Below are 19,856 nucleotides of genomic sequence, written 5' to 3' on the forward strand. Positions count from 1 at the left end.
ACCAATTGCATATAAATTCTCATCTATGGTGAATCATTCTGTCAGTCTGGGCAGGACTTTAACTTATTTTTCTATAAAATTCAAGGAGCATAATTTTTAGGAAACCTTTTCAAAATACCTTAATAGATTTGAGAGAGAGAGTCATTAAATGGAAGGAGATTTTCCTTCTATGTCAAGTCTATGAGTTTTATCTCTTTAAATCCAATCCCCTTTAGCACAGTTTCAGTTAAATTTACTTTGGCAGTGGTTTTAACCTTTTTGGGGTCATGAGTCCTTGTGAGAAACTGATACACATTTATTAACTATGATTCCAGAACACAGCAAGTTGTGCATATATTCATGGTGATTTTATTTAACTCACAAGACTTAATTTGGGGTATTATCAGCAGATCAAATTTGAGTTTGAGTAAGGAAGAGAAGTACACAAGCTGACAGGATGTCCTTTCCTTTGTATAAGGCATGTCCTGTCTTGTTAGAAGGCGGAGGAGGAGGAACTGTAAAGTATCCTCCAAACTGTGAAGGGACTTTGAGAACAAAAAATGAAGCCGGCAACTCCACACAGTTTACATACGTGCAGTTTATGCACGGTAACATAGTGACAGGGAGGACTGGCTGAATGATGATGCAGAGATGTGCAGCTGTTCTCCGTCAAGGCAGGACCTTAGTCTATAGATTTTATAGACCAAAGATGTATCGGGGACAGCACTGTAGTAAGATCAAAGGGTCTACATGTACCTAATTGGCAGCTAATCTTTACTTAGATCTTGTGGCACCATCTGTGCCTGAAGAAGGGGAGAGAGACTAGATTATTTTGAACGCATTTATGGACGGCCAAAGCAAACTTCTCCCTCCCCCCTCAATCCTGACTTTGGCAGACATTTCTAAGGTACAGATATTAATCTCCAGAGGGTACACAATACAAAGCCCCAAGGGAGGTCATCTAGCCGACATGAACGAGATGGAGTGCTACAGATGGATTTGGTGTGGTCAGCTCTCTTGCATGTCTCATAGTGAATTTTAGCTTTGTTGTTAGGGTTCATCTTTTCCTTCCAAATCAGATTTCTCATCAAATGATATATAAGTCATCAAGGATTTTTGCTTATGTGTATAATGTATATTATATACTTTTAAGAGCATCCCCGGGGCACCTGGGTGGCGCAGTCAGTTAAGCGTCCGACTTCAGCCAGGTCACGATCTCGCGGTCCGTGAGTTCGAGCCCCGCGTCAGGCTCTGGGCTGATGGCTCGGAGCCTGGAGCCTGTTTCCGATTCTGTGTCTCCCTCTCTCTCTGCCCCTCCCCCGTTCATGCTCTGTCTCTCTCTGTGCCAAAAATAAATAAAAAACGTTGAAAAAAAATAAAAAAATAAAAAGAGCATCCTGTATAGATTTTATTTATGAATAATCTTACCTAAAAAATTAATTTAATTTGTTTTTACTGTTTATTTATTCTTGAGAGAGAAAAAGAAAGGGCGAGAGAGAGAGAGAGAGCGCATGAGCAGGGGAAGGACAGAGAGAGGGAGACATAGAATCCGAAGCAGGCTCCAGGCTCTGAGCTGTCTGTAGCACAGAGCCTGACACGGGGCTCAAACCCATGAACTGGAAGACCTGAGCCAAAGTTGGACTCTTAAATCAACTGAGCCACCCAAACACCCCATAAAGTTTTAAAAATTTAAAGTGGAATATCTTGATTTATTGTGGGGGAGAAAGACCCCAAAGTGAAATAGACTTAGCTTTTGAGGTAAACACTTATTTTGTTTCAGGTATAAGGACCTTTTGGAAAGAAAGGTCCACTTTTTGGTGTTTTACAAACCTAAAATATGTTTGAACTTTTTTTTTGTTTTTGTTTTTTTGCACATACTCTGGATAACAAGTTATATTAAACTTGATGCACTTTAAAAGTGAAACCATTTAATTAGAGCAAAATCTTAGGTTGCTAGCCACCAAAATGTCAGCTTAAGTGTTTTGTTTTTGAGAGAGAGGGCATGTGCATGGGGGAGGGAGGAGCAGAGAGAGAGGGAGACTCTCAAGCAGGCTCCACACCCAGCTCGGAGCCCAATTTGGGGCTCAATCTCCCGACTGTGAGATCATCACCTGAGCTGAAATCAAGAGTTGGATGCTTGACAGACTGAGCCACTTAGGCACCCGTGTTTTTCATTTTTATGAGAATTTTACCTTAGAAATTTTGCAAGGAACCTTAACATCCCCTGTTTTTTCTGTTATTTCCTAAGTCCTATTTCTGTGTGCCTAGAATGATTTGGTAACAAAGTACATATATTGACTAGTATTTTGCCGCTAAATTTATCATTTCAGTTTGACTATCTGAAAAGTGTTACTATGCTTTATCTTGCTGAGTATTCATAGCTGTGCATTTATTTATAGAGTTCAAAGTTTAAGTTATTTTTAGCACCGGAAATGAAGGCCAGAACATTTCAGTTTGACAAGAGATTTTCCTTATCGTAAAACTTGGTAGAACAGTTAATTTGGTTGAGGATGCCTTATAAATAGGGTGGCCATTATAATTTATTACCCCCAAACCCTGAATGTTGAGAGTGAATGGAGGTGCTAAATTCCTAGACAAGAATCTGGAACAATAAGTTCATATTGGGATGTAGGGTCATTCTGTTACTTAAATATTTTGACAAACCAAGACTTTAAGTCATCTTTTTGAATTAAAATTCAAGTTGTCCATTAATGCTGCATCTTTTACTGAAAGAAACCATTTAAAAATCTTGATTCACATGGAAATTTTCTATGGTCAAGTAAAGAGATTGGCAGATCTTCTCCCCAAAAAGCAACTAGAAAGCTGGACAAAATTAACAAAAGCAACTACTCCAACACTTTAGAAATCAACCAGAGGCGTACAATGATCTGAAAATTGTTTGTTTTTAAACTTTTTCATTTTGGATAAAAATAATGGGAATTTGTGGCATTCTAGACTGAGCTGCTCTTCCTGCCAGCCCCAGCTCAGTCAAAACAGACTTTTCTGTCAGGGCCCACTGTTTATAAGGGAGTTTATTCAATTTGGAATGGTAGGTTATATCCATGCCCAACAGCACTGTCTGTGAAAATGATGAAGTAGGCCTGCAAAGAGGGCAAAAACTTCAATAGTCGGAGGTTGTGGTGGAGGGGAGGGCAAGCACATTCTGGCTAAGGCTGCACTTGTGAGTCAGAGACCAGAGAGCCCAAACAGATTCTTGGCTGACCTTGAGGTTGCGTGCATATACGTTAGAGACCCAAAAGGGCCCATGGAAAATAAAAGCTTGGTTAGGCTTGAAAATGGCCTAAACTTTGAGCTCATCTATCCACACAGATCCATCTCTGTGGACAGTTTGTCCAGTCATTGCTTGACTACTGAGCTATGCACACACAAGGATGACCCATAGGAAGTAAGATATAAAATTGAAAATAAGACTATATATGTAAGACTGAGCAATGACATTAGTGGCCACACATCACTGGAAAGACAGACTACAGATTTAGCCCAGGCTAGTTACTAACAAACAAGCAAACAAAAACAAGCAACAAAACATTTCATAATGATAAAATGGTCAGTACATTAGGAGCTACATCGGTAAATCAAGAAGATGTAACCATTATAAATGTATATCCCCCTAAAACTAGAAGTTCCGAATACATAAAGCAAAACTAGACAGAAATGAAAACTAGATAACCCAATGGTTCAAAATTTTAATACCTCATTTTTAACAACTGAATGAAAAACTAGAAATCAGAACATATAAGACTCGAACAAAATTATCAACCAAATCCCATTTATAGAACACTCCATCCAGTAAATGCAGAATACATTCTTTTTAAGCACATTGATCATATTCTGAACCACAAAACCAGTTTCAGTAAATTGAAAATGTGAGCAAGTGGGATGTATCCCAGGAATGCACATTTGGCTTAACATCTAAAAATCCACTGATAGGGGCACCCAGGTTGCTCAGTTGGTTAAGTGTCCAACTCTTGATTTTGGCTAGGGTCATGATTTCATGGTTCATGAGTTTGAGCTTCACATCAGGCTCTGTGTTGACAGTGCAGAACCTGCTTGAATTCTCTCTCTCCCTCTCTCTGCCCCCCCCTCCACATTTGCTGTCTCTCTTTCTCTCTCTCTTCCCCTCATGCCCTCCCTCCCTCAAAAATAAATAAAAATCCATTAATAATATACACTACATGAATAAGAGCATGTAATTACCTCAACAGATGAAGGAAAAGCATTTGGCAAAATCTAACACTTGGGATTAAAAAAAAAAAAAACCTCTAGTAATTAAAGAACTTCCCCAACATGATGAAGGGCATCTATAAAAAAAAAAAAAAAAATCTACAGCTAATATCCTATTTGGTGAAAGACTGCATGATTTTGCCCTAAGATTGGAAATAAAACAAGGATGTTTGCTTTTGTCACTTTTCGTCAACATTATTCTGATTCTAGCCAGTGCAGTAAAGAAAAGAAAAAAAAAAAAACATTATTGGTAGAAGTTAAAGAGTTAAATAAAGAGACATTTCATATTTATGGATTAAAGTCTCAATAGTGTCAAGATTAAATTAAACATGGTTCCTATCAAAATCCTAGTAGACTTTTTTTGGTAGAAATTGACAAATTGATCCTAAATTTTATATGGAAATACAAATGCTAGTCCTGATCTATGCAATGAGTACCACTCAGCAATGAAAAGTCTCATGGTCTGAGTGATTATTCCTCCCTCCCCATTCATTTGTTAAAATTCTAATGTACGCTGTGATAGTATTAGGAGGTGAGGCCCTTAGGAGTGCTTAGGTCCTGAGGATGGAGTCCTCATGAGTGGGATTAGTGCTCTTGGAAAAGAGACCCCATGGACCTCCTGAGACTCTTCCACCATGTGAATATCCAACAAGTTGGGAGAGGGCTTTTACCAGAGCCCAGTCATGGTGGCATCCTGATCTTGGACTTCTAGGCTTCAGAACTATCAGAAGTGAATTTCTATTGTTTGTAATCTACCTAGTCTGTGGCACTTTGTTATATCAGTCTGAACTGAGACAAAAAGTGAATTGATACATGCAATATAAGCGCATCACAAAGTATTTATATGGAATGAAATAAGTCAGGTCAAAATAGAATTTATGTTGTGTGATTCCATTTTTTTTGGAAGATTTTTTAAAAATTTTCTTTTAATGTTTTTATTTTTGAGAGACAGAGACAGAATGCAAGCTGGGGAGGGGGCAGAGAGAGGAGACACAGAATCTGAAGCAGGCTCCAGGCTCTGAGCTGTCAGCACAGAGCCCCATGCGGGGCTCTAACTCATGAACTGTGAGATCATGACCTGAGTCGAAGTCGGACGCTTAACTGACTGAGCCACCCAGGCACCCCTGTGTGATTCCATTTTTGTAAAATTCTAGAAAATACCAGCTGATCATTAGGAAATAGATCATTGGTTGTCTGGAGTTAGGGGTCCAGTTGAAGGGAAGAATTATAATGGTAAGTAGGTAATTTTAGGGCTGAAGAATATATTCATTTTTTAGATTATAGTAATAGTTTCACTGACATATTCATAATCTCAATTTATATTGTATGGTTTAAATATGTATAGTTTATTGTATGTCTGTTATATCTCAATAAAAGTGTTTTTAAAAATCTTTATTCATATTGTTTTGTTTTAGGAACATTTTTTTCACCTTTTATATATTTTTCTACAGAGAGTGGGAAAGGAAATGTGAATTGATTTTATATATTTTGTCCTTTTTAATCTTTAAACCGTTTTGTCTAGATTACCTGATTAAACATAACTAATATTTTTCTCAAGTTTTTTTTCTCAAGAGAAATTGATGGCACATTAAGAAGATAATGTTGCCTGAGTAGTTTTCCAAAATGATTTACAGTTTAATAAACAGCCTTAATTTTCATGCAGGTGTCCAGTATTAAGCTTTGAACTAATTATTACAGTATTTACTTTTTTAAAAAGAAGTGAAAAGAAATAAATTATCTTTAATGTGTTCACAGGCAACACCAACATTGCTTCGAAGATTTGGATCTCAGCTTATCAAGTCAACTGTTTTATCAGCCAGTACTTCTCTTCGAGTATTAGCCCTCGGTGGTGAAGCATTTCCATCATTGGCTGTTCTCAAAAGCTGGAGAGGAGTAGGCAATAAAACACAAATATTTAATATTTATGGTATCACAGAGGTATCAAGTTGGGCAACTTTTTACAAGATTCCAGAGAAGTTTCTTAACTCTACTTTGAAGTAAGGGCTTCAATTACTAAATAGGTTAGAGAGAAACTGTATTTTTCCAGTATCTTAACACTAATAATGTTTTTGGTAGGCACTGGGGTAGTAATTTTAGAAATACTATTTTATCTAGAATTTTATGCTGGGGATCCAGAGCCTTTCTTATAACTAGTGCTGCAGATCCTGCTAGAACTTTTTGTAACTAAACAGCAATAAATAACCTATGATAACCTTTCCACCTAATCTTTTCCTTTTGGCAGTCTTTGAATTCTAACATAACCAAAACCTTATTTTTCTTTATTTGGTACAATGTGATTTAAATACACTGAAAAATATTCTGTTCAAATGAAAATTTTAAATATGGTTTGGGTTGTTGTGTTTTTATAGATGTGAATTGCCTGTACCACTGGGATTTCCACTGCTTGGAACAGTAGTTGAAGTCAGAGATACTAATGGTTTCACAATTCAAGAAGGCAATGGCCAAGTATTTTTAGGTTGTTTTACATTTATTGACTGGGAATAATTTTTTTTTTAGGAAAAAAATCTGATAACTTTATTCTTTCACCAATATGTCTTATGTCCCGTACTCTTTTCAGTGATGATAATTTTTAATCTCATTCTCACAGTCATGAAACATTTAATATTATCATAATTTCAGATAACAATGTCTGATACTCTTAGGGAAGATATAAAAGTAATTTAGAAACTGTAATTTGGACGTTTATAGCCAAAATTCTTTTTAAGCAGTATTCTAAGAATTTTTTTAATCACATGTATATTTTTAGAAATTTTGTTTTGTCTCTTATTTTGCTGAGGTTATTGTTAATTTTATCAGGTGATGTTTAAAAGTGTGCTGCCCATGTAAATATTCAAAATGTGAAACTCAGTAACAGCTTTTGAAGATGTTCTTGATTTGATGGTTTTTAATATATCTCCCATGGATTTTTTTTTTTTTTATTACACTGGTGTTTATATCTTGTGAAGGTGGCAAAAACAGAGTGTGTTTTCTTGATGATGAAATGATAGTACCGCTTGGCACAATGCGAGCCACGGGAGACTTGGTGACGGTGAAAGATGGAGAGATGCTTTTCCTGGGACGCAAGGACAGTCAGATCAAACGATATGGCAAACGTCTTAACATTGAATTTGTGCAACAAGTAAGACTATTTAAATATTAAATATCTACTAACATATGTAGGTATTAAAGGTAGCCACCACCAATTTTCTGTACTGGGGTTCTCTATTAGTATTATTTAAACCTAAGATTTTTGTATTAATAATGAATTGCAATAAAAGATATGACTAATTCAGTGTGGCCCTTCAGCATAAAGAGATGGTTGTTTTTTAAATAAGTGACAGAGTGGATTTTAACAACTGAAAATAATGGTTTACTTTGCTCTGGGAGCTATTATTTTGAAAAACATTAAGAACCCAGTGTTCTGGCTACAGTAACAGTAGCAATCAATTTTTTAAAAATCTCTAGCTATTTTACAGTTTAATTTGTGTTGATTTCAGACATAAGAAGTTTGAGCATTTAGGAAGTTTGCTTTTAAATGTCCTCTTACAAATTGGGATAATCTCTCTCACAGGTTGCTGAAGGACTTCAGCAAGTAGAGTCCTGTGCAGTTACATGGTATAATCAGGAAAAATTAATTCTGTTCCTGGTGTCCAAAAATGATGTAGTAAAGGAATACATCTTTAAAGAACTGCAGGAACATCTTCCAAGCCATGCCATCCCGGATGAACTTGTGTTGATTGATTCTCTACCATTTACATCTCATGGTAAAATCATTTGAAGCAGATGTGTTTCAGTGCCAAGTGAATACTAATTGTATTCATAACTAGTTTAAAGGCTTCTTAATTCTTATTCTAAGTAATACTGGCATATGTTGAGGTAGACCCTCTGTTAAGTACTTTGTATAATTAACCCACTTTATTTATCTCTAGAAAATCCTGGGAGTAGGTTGTATTATTCCCATTTACAGATAAGGAAAATAAGGCTTAAAGAGGTTAAGTAATTTTGACAAAATTACATTGCTGGTTAGTGGTAGAATTGAAATTGTAAGACTGATTTCAGAACATATGCTCCTAATGACCACATTGCCTTTCCAATTTCATCTTTATCTAATATTTACATCAAAATGCAGTAATTGCTCAGTCGGTAGGACCATTTCTTTAACTCTTTAAGATAAACACTAACTCCTCCTTTCTTCTATCTGTTACCTACAACATTTTTGGTAGCATGGGACTGCTTTCTTTAGAACTGATTTTCCTATCACAAACTATTCTATAGGAATTCTAACTTTTACAGTGAAAAATGTGTGTATTCTTATAACTAATGAAGATAGTAGAAAGGGTTTGCGCTGAAATTTTAAAATTATTTCTCTTTTAAGGCAAAATTGATGTTTCTGAGTTAAACAAGATATATTTAAACTATATAAACTTGAAGTCTGAGTGTAAACTCAGTGGAAAAGAGGAACTTTGGGAAAAATTACAGCATTTGTGGAAGGTACAACTTTTTAATTTTTTTTAATGTTTATTTTTTAATTTTCTTTAATGTTTATTTATTTTTGAGAGACAGAGACAGCATAAGCAGGGGAGGGGCAGAGAGAGAGGGAGACACAGAATCGGAAGCAGTCTCCAGGCTCTGAGCTGTCAGCACAGAGCCTGACATGAGGCTCAAACTCACGAGCTGTGTGATCATGACCTGAGCCGAAATTGGCCACTTAACTGACTGAGCCACCCAGGCACCCCTTAAATGTTTATTTTTGAGAGAGTGCACGTGCTTATGCTTGAATGTGCTTGAATGGGAGAGGGGCAGAGAGAGAGGGAGACAGAGGATCCAAAGGGGGCTCCATGCAGAGAGCTTGATGCGGGGCTTGAACTCACAAACTATGAGATCATAACCTGAGCTAAAGTCAGATGCTTAACCAACTGAGCTACCCATGCTCCCCATGGTTCAATTTTTAAGATACAAATTTGTTTTTCTGAAGAGGTCATGTTATATTTTTTGGGAATGTTAGCATCCTCATAAGTCTGATAAACTTTTCTAAGAATTATTATTAATGCCCAAATGTTAAGTAATATACTTTTGTTTATTCAATTTATATTAAATTAAGAGTTGTCTAGGTTAATATCAAGCCTCCCTCGCCATGAAGAAATTTATTGGAAGTGAGGTAGACACAAAGGCACAGGAAGACAAGACCTATCTTGACATAACTTTTCCCTAATGGGGCAGTGGGAGTGCAGTGCTTGTCAGAGTTGAGAAAATGGCCAAATCTTGGTATAGTACAATCTGTGGCATAAGGACTTATGTCCTTATTCCAGAAGAACTAGCAGTAACAACACGTATGTTTCTGCTTAATGGAATTTGTATATACAGATCTTCCTCAACTTATGGTGGAGTTACATGGTGATAAACCTAGTGTAGGTTGAAATTTTCCTAAGTCAAAATGCATTTAATACACCTACCGAACATCATAGCTTAGTCTAGCCTACCTTAAGTGTGCTCAGAACATTTACATTAGCCTACAGGTGGACAACATCTGACACAAAGCCCTGTGTATAATAAATTGTTGAATATCTTACATGTAAGTTATTGAATACTGTACTGAAAGTGAAAAACAGAATAGTTGTGTGGGTACAGAATAGTTCTAAGCATATCAGTTGTTTTGTGATCACATGGCTGACTGGAAGCTGTGGCTCTTAGCTGCTGCCCAGCATCATGAGATAATGCATGTCGCTTGACTGGGAAAAGATCAGAATTTGAAGTACAGTTTCCCTTGAATGTATATTGTTTTTGCATCATTGTAAAGTTAAGATATCTTAAATCATTGTAAGTTGCGGGTTCTGTGTGTGTGTGTGTCAATTTAAATTTATTTTGAAATATGTGTATATATGTATATATATATGTATATACATATATATATTACATTATAATTTAAATTTATTTTGAAATATATGTATATATATGTATATATGTATATACATATATTTATATATATTACAACCATAGGTCAGTACAGTTTTTCTTACAAATGTGGAGTTTTCTGAAGGGTTCTGAAAAGAGGATATAATTATATAGTTTTATTTGAAAATAAAGGATATTCTGATAAAACTCTTATCTGCTTCATTTTTAGATTCTTAGAAAATAATTTCAATTTATATGAAGCAAATGAAGACAAAGATTGTTCCCATATTATATAAATATTAGATATTAGTATCTTGTGGACTTTATAATTAATAAGTCATGTTTTTATAATTCTAGGCCCTATTTTATGGGTGGGGAAATCACTCTAAAGGGAAATATAATTTGCAGTTTTATAGTGAGTTTGTGATAAAATTGGTGGCATGGTGATGGTTCCCTTTACTATAAAGAAAATAATTTTAAAATTTAATTATTAAAAATATTTGTTTTGTGTGTCTTTTGTTCATATCATTAATGTAAGTACTATCCTTTATATATTACCTATAAATTGCTTGAATGTTTTGGTTTTAGGTCTTTACCAAATTTCTCCCTTTTCTCCTCTATAGTCTATTCTGAGTCTCTCAGAACATCCTTTGAAGGTTCCTGATGAGTCACTCTTCCTAAATAGTGGTGGAGATTCCTTAAAGTCCATACGGCTCCTCAATGAGATTGAAAAACTAGTTGGCACATCAATACCTGGGCTTCTGGAAATTATTCTTAGCAGTTCCATTTTAGAGATTTACAATCACGTCCTTCAAACGGTGTTTCCAGATGAAGATCTGCTATTTAGCAAGAATTATGCCATGAAAAGAAAATTCAGCGATATTAATCAAGAGGAAATCAGTGGAAAATCTTTACCTCAGAAATCTGTCCTGACTTTAAGTTGTGACAATGAGCTAGCTGCTTTTATTGCAGTGAGCAGAGGGAGTCAGATTTTGTCTCTGAATTCGGAGTTTTTAACTAAGTTAGGACTTGGCTCTTCAGCCCGTTCTTCCGATTTAATTTCACAGACTAACATTCAGAATGTGACAAGCCTAAATCCTCCAGCTCTTACTGGGAAGTCAAAAGATCCATCCTGTGTTGCAGAAGTTTCTCACGAGGGAACATCTGTGATAGAAGCCAAGAAAATGGAGCTTCATGTGAGGTGGAGGACGGACACAGGCAAATGTGTGGATGCTTCCCCTCTGGTTGTCATCTCCGCTGCTGCTAAGTCCTCTGTAACTGTGTACATTGGCTCCCATTCCCACAGAATGATGGCAGTTGACCTTTACTCTGGGAAGGTGAAATGGGAACAGATTTTGGGAGGTCGAATTGAATCCTCAGCATGTGTATCTAAGTGTGGAAACTTTATTGTAGTGGGTAAGTTTCCATATGATAATGCTAGTAGGAACAAGTTAAATTTAAAAATCTATGTATGGTAGCTTTGGTTGTTGTCAATTATGGTTACCCACATGCTAATTCACAGTGTGGGTCTTGGGTCATAGTCTCTGGATTTGAACCTAGCTCTAAAACTGTTATCAGCTTTGTGAACTTTGACAAGTTGCTGGACCTTTTAGGACCGTAGTGTTCTTATGACCTTTAGGACTTAGTGTTCTTAGTTTTATAATAAATAAAACCCGTTGCATCATAAATTGTCCCCAAACTTAATGGTTTAGGGTAGCAAATATCTCACAGTTTCTGAGGTCAGGAATTTAGGAGCAGCGTAGCTGGGAGTCCTGGCTGAGGGTTTCCCATGTGGCTGCAGCCATCTGAAGGCTTGACTGGGCTGAAAAATCTTCCAAGACAGCTATCTCATACTGCTGCTGGCAGAAGGCTTCAGTTCTTGGCCGGTTCGTGGCAGGAAGCTTCTGTTCTTGTCACATGGACCTCTCTGTAGGCTGCTTGAGTGCTCTCACAACCTGGCAGCTGACTTCCCTCAGACTGAGTGGGGGAGGGGGGCCGGTGGGGAGGGGAGGAGCAAGGCAGTACTTTTAGGACCTCGTTTCCAAAGTTGCATACCATCATTTTTGCTTGTGTTCATTAGAAGCACATCATTAAGCCTGGCCTATACTCAAGGGGAGGGGAATTTAGGCTCCATCTCTTGAAAGTAAAAGTGTCAGAGAATTTGTGGACAGATTTTAAAACCAGTACAATCATCATAGAGCTTTTGTTTGTTTGTTTGTTTTTATTTTAATTCCAGTGTGGCTAACACAGTGTTATATTAGTTTCAGGTGTACAATAGAGTAATTCAACAATTTTATATGTTACTTAGTATTCGTCATAAGTGTATTCTTAATCCCCATCCCCTATTTTACCCATCCCCCCACCCAGCTCCCCTCTGGTGACCATCAGTTTGTTCTCTCTAGTTAAGTATCTGTTTCTTGGTTTGTCTCTTTTTTCCAGTTTGCTCATTTGTTTTGCTTCTTAAATTCCACATACATCATAGAGCTTTTGAGAGGATTGAAATAATTGCTTATAAATCCTTTAGTACATTGCTAGGTACAGACTGAGGGCTCATTAAGTGTTGTTAGCTACTAGCTGCTAATCATTTTCATTAAAGTATAGGTGACTTTTACTTTACTAAATATGGGGTCCAGGTGTAATGCCTCTCCTTGACTACCATTGTCTTTACTCCCCCTACTACATTAAGTTTTACTTTATATGCTTGTGGAATCTTGTGCTGAGTGCTTAGGAATATGCCTCCCTACTTGTGCTATCCTAGCTAGGATCTACTTGAATCTGAGTTTGATCCTTCCCTTTTGACCACATACATTTTGAAAATATGCTACAGGGAACTTTCAGTTACATATGTCAATGAGCATGAATAATTTCCATCCATGAAAGTCAGCTTGTTGAAGTTACTGTTTGCATCCCAAGTTTCTAAACTCAAAGCCTGGGACACATGGGGGTCTAGACATTTTTAAATTAAGATCTAATTTATATACAGGAAAACTTGCCCTCTTTAGTTTACAGTTCTGTGTTTTGACAAATGTGTACTGTCATGTAACCACTACCAAATTAAGAGTTCATTACTCAAAAGGTCTGTGTCACTTGTAGGCTTCCCTTCCCCTACCCCTAACCCCAGGCAACCACTGATCTGTTTTCTGTCCCACTAGTTTTACATTTTCTAATTTTTGCTTTTGAGTCTGGCTTCTCCTACTTAGCATGTGTTTGAGATTCATCCTTATTATTGAATGTATCCAGTTTCTTTTTATTGCTGAATATTCTGTTGTCTGGACAAATCATACTCTATTCACATTGGGTTGTTTCCAGTTTTTCACAATTACAAATAAGACTGATATAAGCATTTGTAAGCAGGATATTATATGAATATAAGTTTTTAATTTCACTTGGGTCAGTACCTAGGAGGGGGAGATTATGCAGTAAGTATAGCTTTAACTTTGTAAGAAATTGCCAAAATATTTTCCTGGTGACTGAGCCATTTTGCCTTCCGACCACCAGTGTATGAGAGGTCCAGCTGTTCCACATCCATGCTAGTACTTGGTATTGTCAGTTTGAAAATCTTTTTATTTTAGCCAGTCAGATTGTTATTGTGTAGTATTTCATTATGGCTTTATTTTTTATTTTAGAGAGTGAGCAGGGGAGAGGGGCAGAGGGAGAGAGAGAGAGCATCTTAAGGAGGCTCCATGCTCAGTGCAGAGTCAGATGTGGGGCTCAATCCCATGACTCTGGGATCATGACTTAAGCTGCAATCAAAAGTCAGACATTCATTATGGTTTTTTGTTTCTTTGTTTAGATTGTTAAGTTTATTTATTTTGAGAGAGAGGGAGAGGGAGAGAGGGAATCCCAAGCAGGCTTCACATTGACAGTGCACAGCTCGAACCCACAAACTGTGAGATCATGACCTGAGCCAAAGTCAGACACTTAACTGAGTTAAAACTGTGGTTTTAATTTGCATTTCCCTAGTGACTAATGATGTATTTTTTATTAATTTATTTGCCATCTGTGTATCTTTTATGACTTTTCAGATTTTTTGCCCATTTTTTAAATTGTTATATTTGTTTTCTTGTTGGGATCTGAGAATATTATGTATTCTGGATACAAGCCCCTTATCTATAAGTGTTTTGCATGTTTTCTCCTAGGCTGTGGCTTTTTTTTTTTTCTTTCTTTCATTAACATAATGTCTTTTGAAGAGAAGTTCTTAATTTTAATGAAGTCCAGTTTATCATTTATTTTCTTTTCTGGATCATGCTTTTGGTGTCCTAGCCAAGAAAGTTTTGCCTGACCCAAGGTCACAAAGATTTTCTTCTGGAAATGAACTGAAGGAAATTTTTCATTACCCAACTGAATCCTGGGGTACTTCACTGTGTAGGACATTTTTCTTCACCATAACTAAGAAGGCCACTTTCTTGCTACTAAGTAGTAACTGCTAGAAAGAAAACAGCACTGCAGTTACTCTGGAATTGGGCCTCAAATGAGCAGCAGTGGTTATATGGATAGGCAGAGTCATGTAAAGAGTGGTGGACCAGTGCCCAAAATCAGCTTGCCCTGATTTACATCCACTGCAGGGAACTTGAGTGATCTTCACTCTGTAGGTTTTGACCACGCCTACTGTCGCCTGAGTTATTCTGGCTACACTAAGTCAGGAACTCCTGCCCTAGCTTCTCACCTGTTGTAGCAGTTTGGGAAAAGCAGTCTGCTATAGTAGTTAAGTGCATAGGCTCTGAAGCTGGACTTCTTAGATTCAAATCCTGGCTCACCCACATGTCAGCTGGGTAGTTTTACCCTAGTAAAACTGTCTGTGCTTCCTTTTGTCATCTGTAAACTGCAGATATAACACTTCACAAGGTAAAAGCTCAATAAATGTTAGCTATTGTTAATGTTAGCATTTCTTGAACACCTGTGCACTGGGTATTCATATTATCTTTTTAAAAAATATTTTATTTATTTATCTTGAGAAAGAAAGAGCAAGTGGAGGAGAGGCAGAGATGGAGAGAGAAAGGATCCCAAGCAGGCTGTGCATCATCAGCACAGAGCCCAATATGGGGCCCAATGCAGAGCCCGACACTCACGAACCATGAGATCATGACCTGAGCCAAAATCAAGAGTTGGATGCTCAACCAACTAAGCCATGCAGGCGCCCTTTAATCCATGTTATCTTAATTATTACAATAACACTGGAGTAGATGTGTCCACATGCAGGAGAAAATCTGAGGCTCAGCGATGCTGGGTAATTTGCCCAATGATGGCCATGAAGAGATTTGATTCTAGGTCTGTCAAAGCCTCTCTTCTACACTGTGCTTCATTGTTTTCTCAGTAGTGAAGCACTTTATGGTACTTTAAAAACAAAATGAGGTATACCTACTAGTAGGTATTTTTACAAGTGATTACTATTTGGTTTTCTGCTTTACATTGCTGAAGTTTAAACCTGAGCTGAACATAGTAGTACACATAAAGAGCGTCAAATATAAATAAATGGTCATGGTTTAGGCTAAATTATTCTCTGGTGATGTATCTAAATCTCCTCTTTTGTATTTTGTTTCCCAACAGGCTGTTATAATGGGTTAGTTTATGTTCTGAAAAGTAATAGTGGAGAAGAATACTGGATGTTTACTACCAAGGATGCTGTCAAAAGCTCAGCAACCATGGATCCAACCACAGGACTCCTTTACATTGGATCTCATGACCAGCATGCATATGCTTTAGATATTTATGTGAGAAACCTCATCAGTTTCTTATAAGCTTAGAAGAGTAGGACACTGTCAAGTGCTCTTGACTAAGGGGGGGCCGGTATTCACTCTTCCCTAAGTTTAGCATTGCGGTCTGGGAAGAATGAGTTAATTAACAGTCTTAATATCTTAAGACATTTTTAACATCCTTACCAGATTTTCACAAATAAATTTGTTACTCAGAGTTTTTAAATCTAAAGAGCTTAGAATTACCATCTTGACAATATAAAGAATCACAAAGGGAAAAATATCAATAAGACCTGATAAGTTGGGGAAAACCATTTGAAGCAAATGTGACAGAGTTAAGATTCATTTATAAGAATAAATGGAAGAACAAACACAAATTATAAACACATGGAAAAATAAACAAGGAATATAAACATAAAAGACCCCAAAGAAGAAGTGTCTAGTAAATGTATTTAAATGTTTCCTATCTTTAGTAATCAAAGGATTGAAAATTTAAACTACATGATAGATAACCAGATAGTATTAGACCAGAATATGTTAAATGCTGGTTGGGGGGGTGGTGCATTGTAACTAGTGAAGTCTCTGAAGAAAACAGTTGGGCCACAGCTAACTTCATATCCTTTGATTCAGTAAAATTCTTCTTCTAGAATTCTATCCTGCCAAAGTAATCAGAAACATGGACAGTTATGTGCACCGAGATGTCTATTACTAGGTTTTGTTTATGATACCATGAAATTAGTTTGAAACAAGTTTCAGTGATAAGGTAGAGAAATAATTTTATGTTCAGATGAGATATTATGCATTAAAGTAATAGAGTTTTACCAAGTAAATGAGCTAAATTAGATGCCAGTATATATTCAGAATGATCTCAACTATATTAAACTATTGTATGTCCCAAAAAGATCAAAAGGGAAAATGCTGAAATATTTACAGTGGTTCTCTCTGGGTGGTCTTTGTAATCTTTATACTAACTTGAATCTCTACAGTGAGACTGTATTACTTTTATACTAAGAATAAAAATTTACATTAATTAAATAGAGGTGATATGAGAAATCAGATATGTAGATTTGTTAACCACCAGCAGAAACCAATTAATTTGTTTTCTTATTTGCAGAAAAAGAAGTGTGTTTGGAAGTTAAAATGTGGAGGAACTGTCTTTTCGTCCCCTTGTTTGAGCCTGATACCACATCATTTATATGTGGCTACACTGGGAGGCCTGTTACTGGCTATAAATCCTGTAGGCATAAAATAACATATATTGATTTTATTATTTGTCTTGAATGTTTTATTTTTGCTTTGAATTCTGAAAAATTGAAGTATTTTTAAAAAATTTTAAGTTTATTAATTTATTTTGAGAGAGACAGAGACCGTGTGAGTGGGGGAGGGGCAGAGAGAGGGAGACCGAGAATCCCTATCAGGCTCCACACTGCCAGTGCAGAGCCCAGTGCGGGGCCCGAACCCATGAAACCGTGAGATGTTGACTTGAGCCAAAACCAAGAGTCAGATGCTTAACTGACTGAGCCACCCAGGTGCCCCCTAAAGTAGTTTTTAATTAACTATAGTCCAGCTTTCACTGGACCAGAACTCCTTAAAAATGATTGACATGAAGATAGAAGTTCTATGTATGTCTTTGATCTGTTTTTTTTTAAATTGGTAGAATTTTCTCAGTCATATTAAAACTTAGAATAGTTTAAGGATAGATCTTATGTTCTAATTATATCCTGGTTTTATTGTACGTTTTTATCTCACCTCTTATAAAGAGCACTGATTAATTTTATAGCTGTGTATATGTATGCTAGCTTCATTTATGATATCAACATGCCATTATAGCACTTTCTGATGTTTATAACTTTGCCCCTGGGAGATTTTATGAGTTTGTTTCATAAAGGGTAATTGATTAGTAATATAATTTAAATGCTGTGAATTGCTTTTGCTCATGGCAGGCCACTGGGAACACAGTTTGGAAACATTCCTGTGGAAAACCACTCTTTTCTTCTCCACGGTGTTGCCTACAGTATATTTGTATTGGCTGTGTAGATGGAAATTTACTCTGCTTTACTCACTTTGGAGAACAGGTAAAAAATTTCTGGTTCCGTTTTACATTATCTTTCTCAAAGTCATAATAGTTGGTGACAACTGAAGTAAAATTGTAAACATCATCATTTAAGTCATTGTATTGAAAACTAGTTTGATTTTAATTGTCAAGCCACAGGTTTCTTAATTTTGGAATGAGAGTATAGTAGATTGAAAAGATTCAAACACTGTTTTATTTGTGCCCTCCCCCAATTATTTTTAAAGTTTATTTATTTTGACAGAAAGAGTAAGTGGGGTAGGGAGGGAGAGAAAGAATGCTAAGCAGGTTCTGTGCTGGTAGCACAGAGCTGGATGCAGGGCTTAAATTTATGAACGTGACCTGATCATGAGCTGAGATACAGTTAGACACTTAACCAACTGAGCCATCCAGGCACCTTGCCCTCCCCCAATTTTAAAAACTTGACCAGTTTTGGGGCATCTGGGTGGCTCAGTCAGTTGAGCGTCCGACTTTGGCTCAGGTCATGATCTTATGGTTCATGAGTTCGAGTGCCCTGTTGGGCTCTGTGCTGACAGCTCAGAGCCTGGTACCTGCCTTGGATTCTCTCTCTCTCTCTCTCTGTCCCTCCCCCACTCATGCTTTGTCTATCAAAAATAAACATTAAACAAACAAAAACTTTACCAGTTTTTAGGCAATTTTATTATAATTTCTGTTGAGGTGTTGAACATTTATTTTGAGAGAGAAAGAGAGAGCATGAGTGGGTTAAGGGCAGACAGAGAGAGATGGAATCCCAGGCAGGCTCCGTGCTGCCAGCACAGAGCCTGATGTGGGGCTCGAACTCACAAAACTGAAATCATGACCTGAGCCGAAATCAAGAATCTCACGCATTTAACCGACTGAGCCACCCCGGCACCTCAAGGTTTGAACATTTAAAGATGCCCCTGCTTTTTCTATGAAAACCAAAATAGGTGGCATAACCCAAATTGCATTGTATGAAGTGCCATCTTCAACTTCATGACTGGCAGGGTAGGCTTCTTCGGCATTACATTAGGTCTTTTTTTTGCGGGGCGGGGGGAGGATAATCTCCACTTCTTTATCCACAAGTGACTATCACTGGTGGCCCAACTGCTGCTGTAGGTTTGATGTTGGGGACTATTTGTATACTTGAGAGAGTGCTAACTCCACCCTGAGTTAGCCCAGTGGTGGCCAGTGTTGCTCTGGTGCTTTTTATTCTACTTTCACTCTGCCTGGCCTGGCAGTTCCTTGATGTGGGACAATTACTTTGTGATGAGATCTTTTATGATGTTCACTTAATATTTTTACTTACAAAATAATTTGAACATATTCTCACCTTTAGATTCGTAAGAAGTAAGAAGAGGCAGATACTGTTACTCCTATTTTTTTGGGTGAACCATAGATGAAAATGATTTTTCCAAGTGGACAGAATTAAGATTACAAATCCTGTTTCATGAAGATGCCCACTGTTCTCATTTTGTTTGCTTTTTATTCTGCTTTTACTGTAAACACTACCTTAGACTTGTGCCTTTTCCTTCTTTTCTTCAAAATATTGGCCGACAGGTTTGTCTATGGTACCTTTAAAATAAGTAGAGAGTATATATCCACAGGCAGACACACAACTCATGGCTTTTTGTTTAAACCTTTAATTTGAATTATTGCACATAAATTTTCCTTTTCAGTCACTTCCATCTTCTTACATTAGGAGAATAGAACAAGATGTAGTTTTTAATAAGATACATTGAAAACTGAGTGTAGTTTTCTTTGAACTTAGTGTCTCTGAACATAATAGTAATAGCTTGCTCTTGAATGGGGTTCAAATTAGTTTTATTTCATCATATTCTGCATAGCAGTGACTCATGTAGTAAGAACACTCCAGTGTATTTTGTTCTAGATTTTACCACTGGGAAGAGAGGTATAATTTGAGAATGCTACTTTTCAGAAAAAGCCATTATTTCCTCTCTCTGTGTGTAGTTACCATTGAATAGCTTACATTGCTT

General features: G+C 36.8%; 1 protein-coding gene across 7 annotated transcripts in view; it reads left to right on the plus strand.

Annotated features, from left to right (window-relative positions):
- Positions 1-19,856, plus strand: part of AASDH (aminoadipate-semialdehyde dehydrogenase) — a 44,533-nt gene that overhangs the window by 23,537 nt on the left and 1,140 nt on the right. For 6 of the 7 annotated variants that reach the window (XM_040482980.1, XM_040482961.1, XM_040482970.1 and 3 more), the window contains 9 exons: positions 5,980-6,221; positions 6,594-6,700; positions 7,191-7,363; positions 7,796-7,988; positions 8,600-8,715; positions 10,740-11,532; positions 15,664-15,827; positions 16,924-17,046; positions 17,753-17,884. In XM_040482980.1, coding sequence (XP_040338914.1) covers positions 5,980-6,221; positions 6,594-6,700; positions 7,191-7,363; positions 7,796-7,988; positions 8,600-8,715; positions 10,740-11,532; positions 15,664-15,827; positions 16,924-17,046; positions 17,753-17,884 — 2,043 coding nt within the window. The other variant, XM_040483012.1, reaches the window with a different exon arrangement.

Source organism: Herpailurus yagouaroundi, unplaced genomic scaffold, assembly GCF_014898765.1.
Source record: "Herpailurus yagouaroundi ecotype Mexico unplaced genomic scaffold, PumYag 28, whole genome shotgun sequence".
NCBI lineage: Eukaryota > Metazoa > Chordata > Mammalia > Carnivora > Felidae > Herpailurus > Herpailurus yagouaroundi.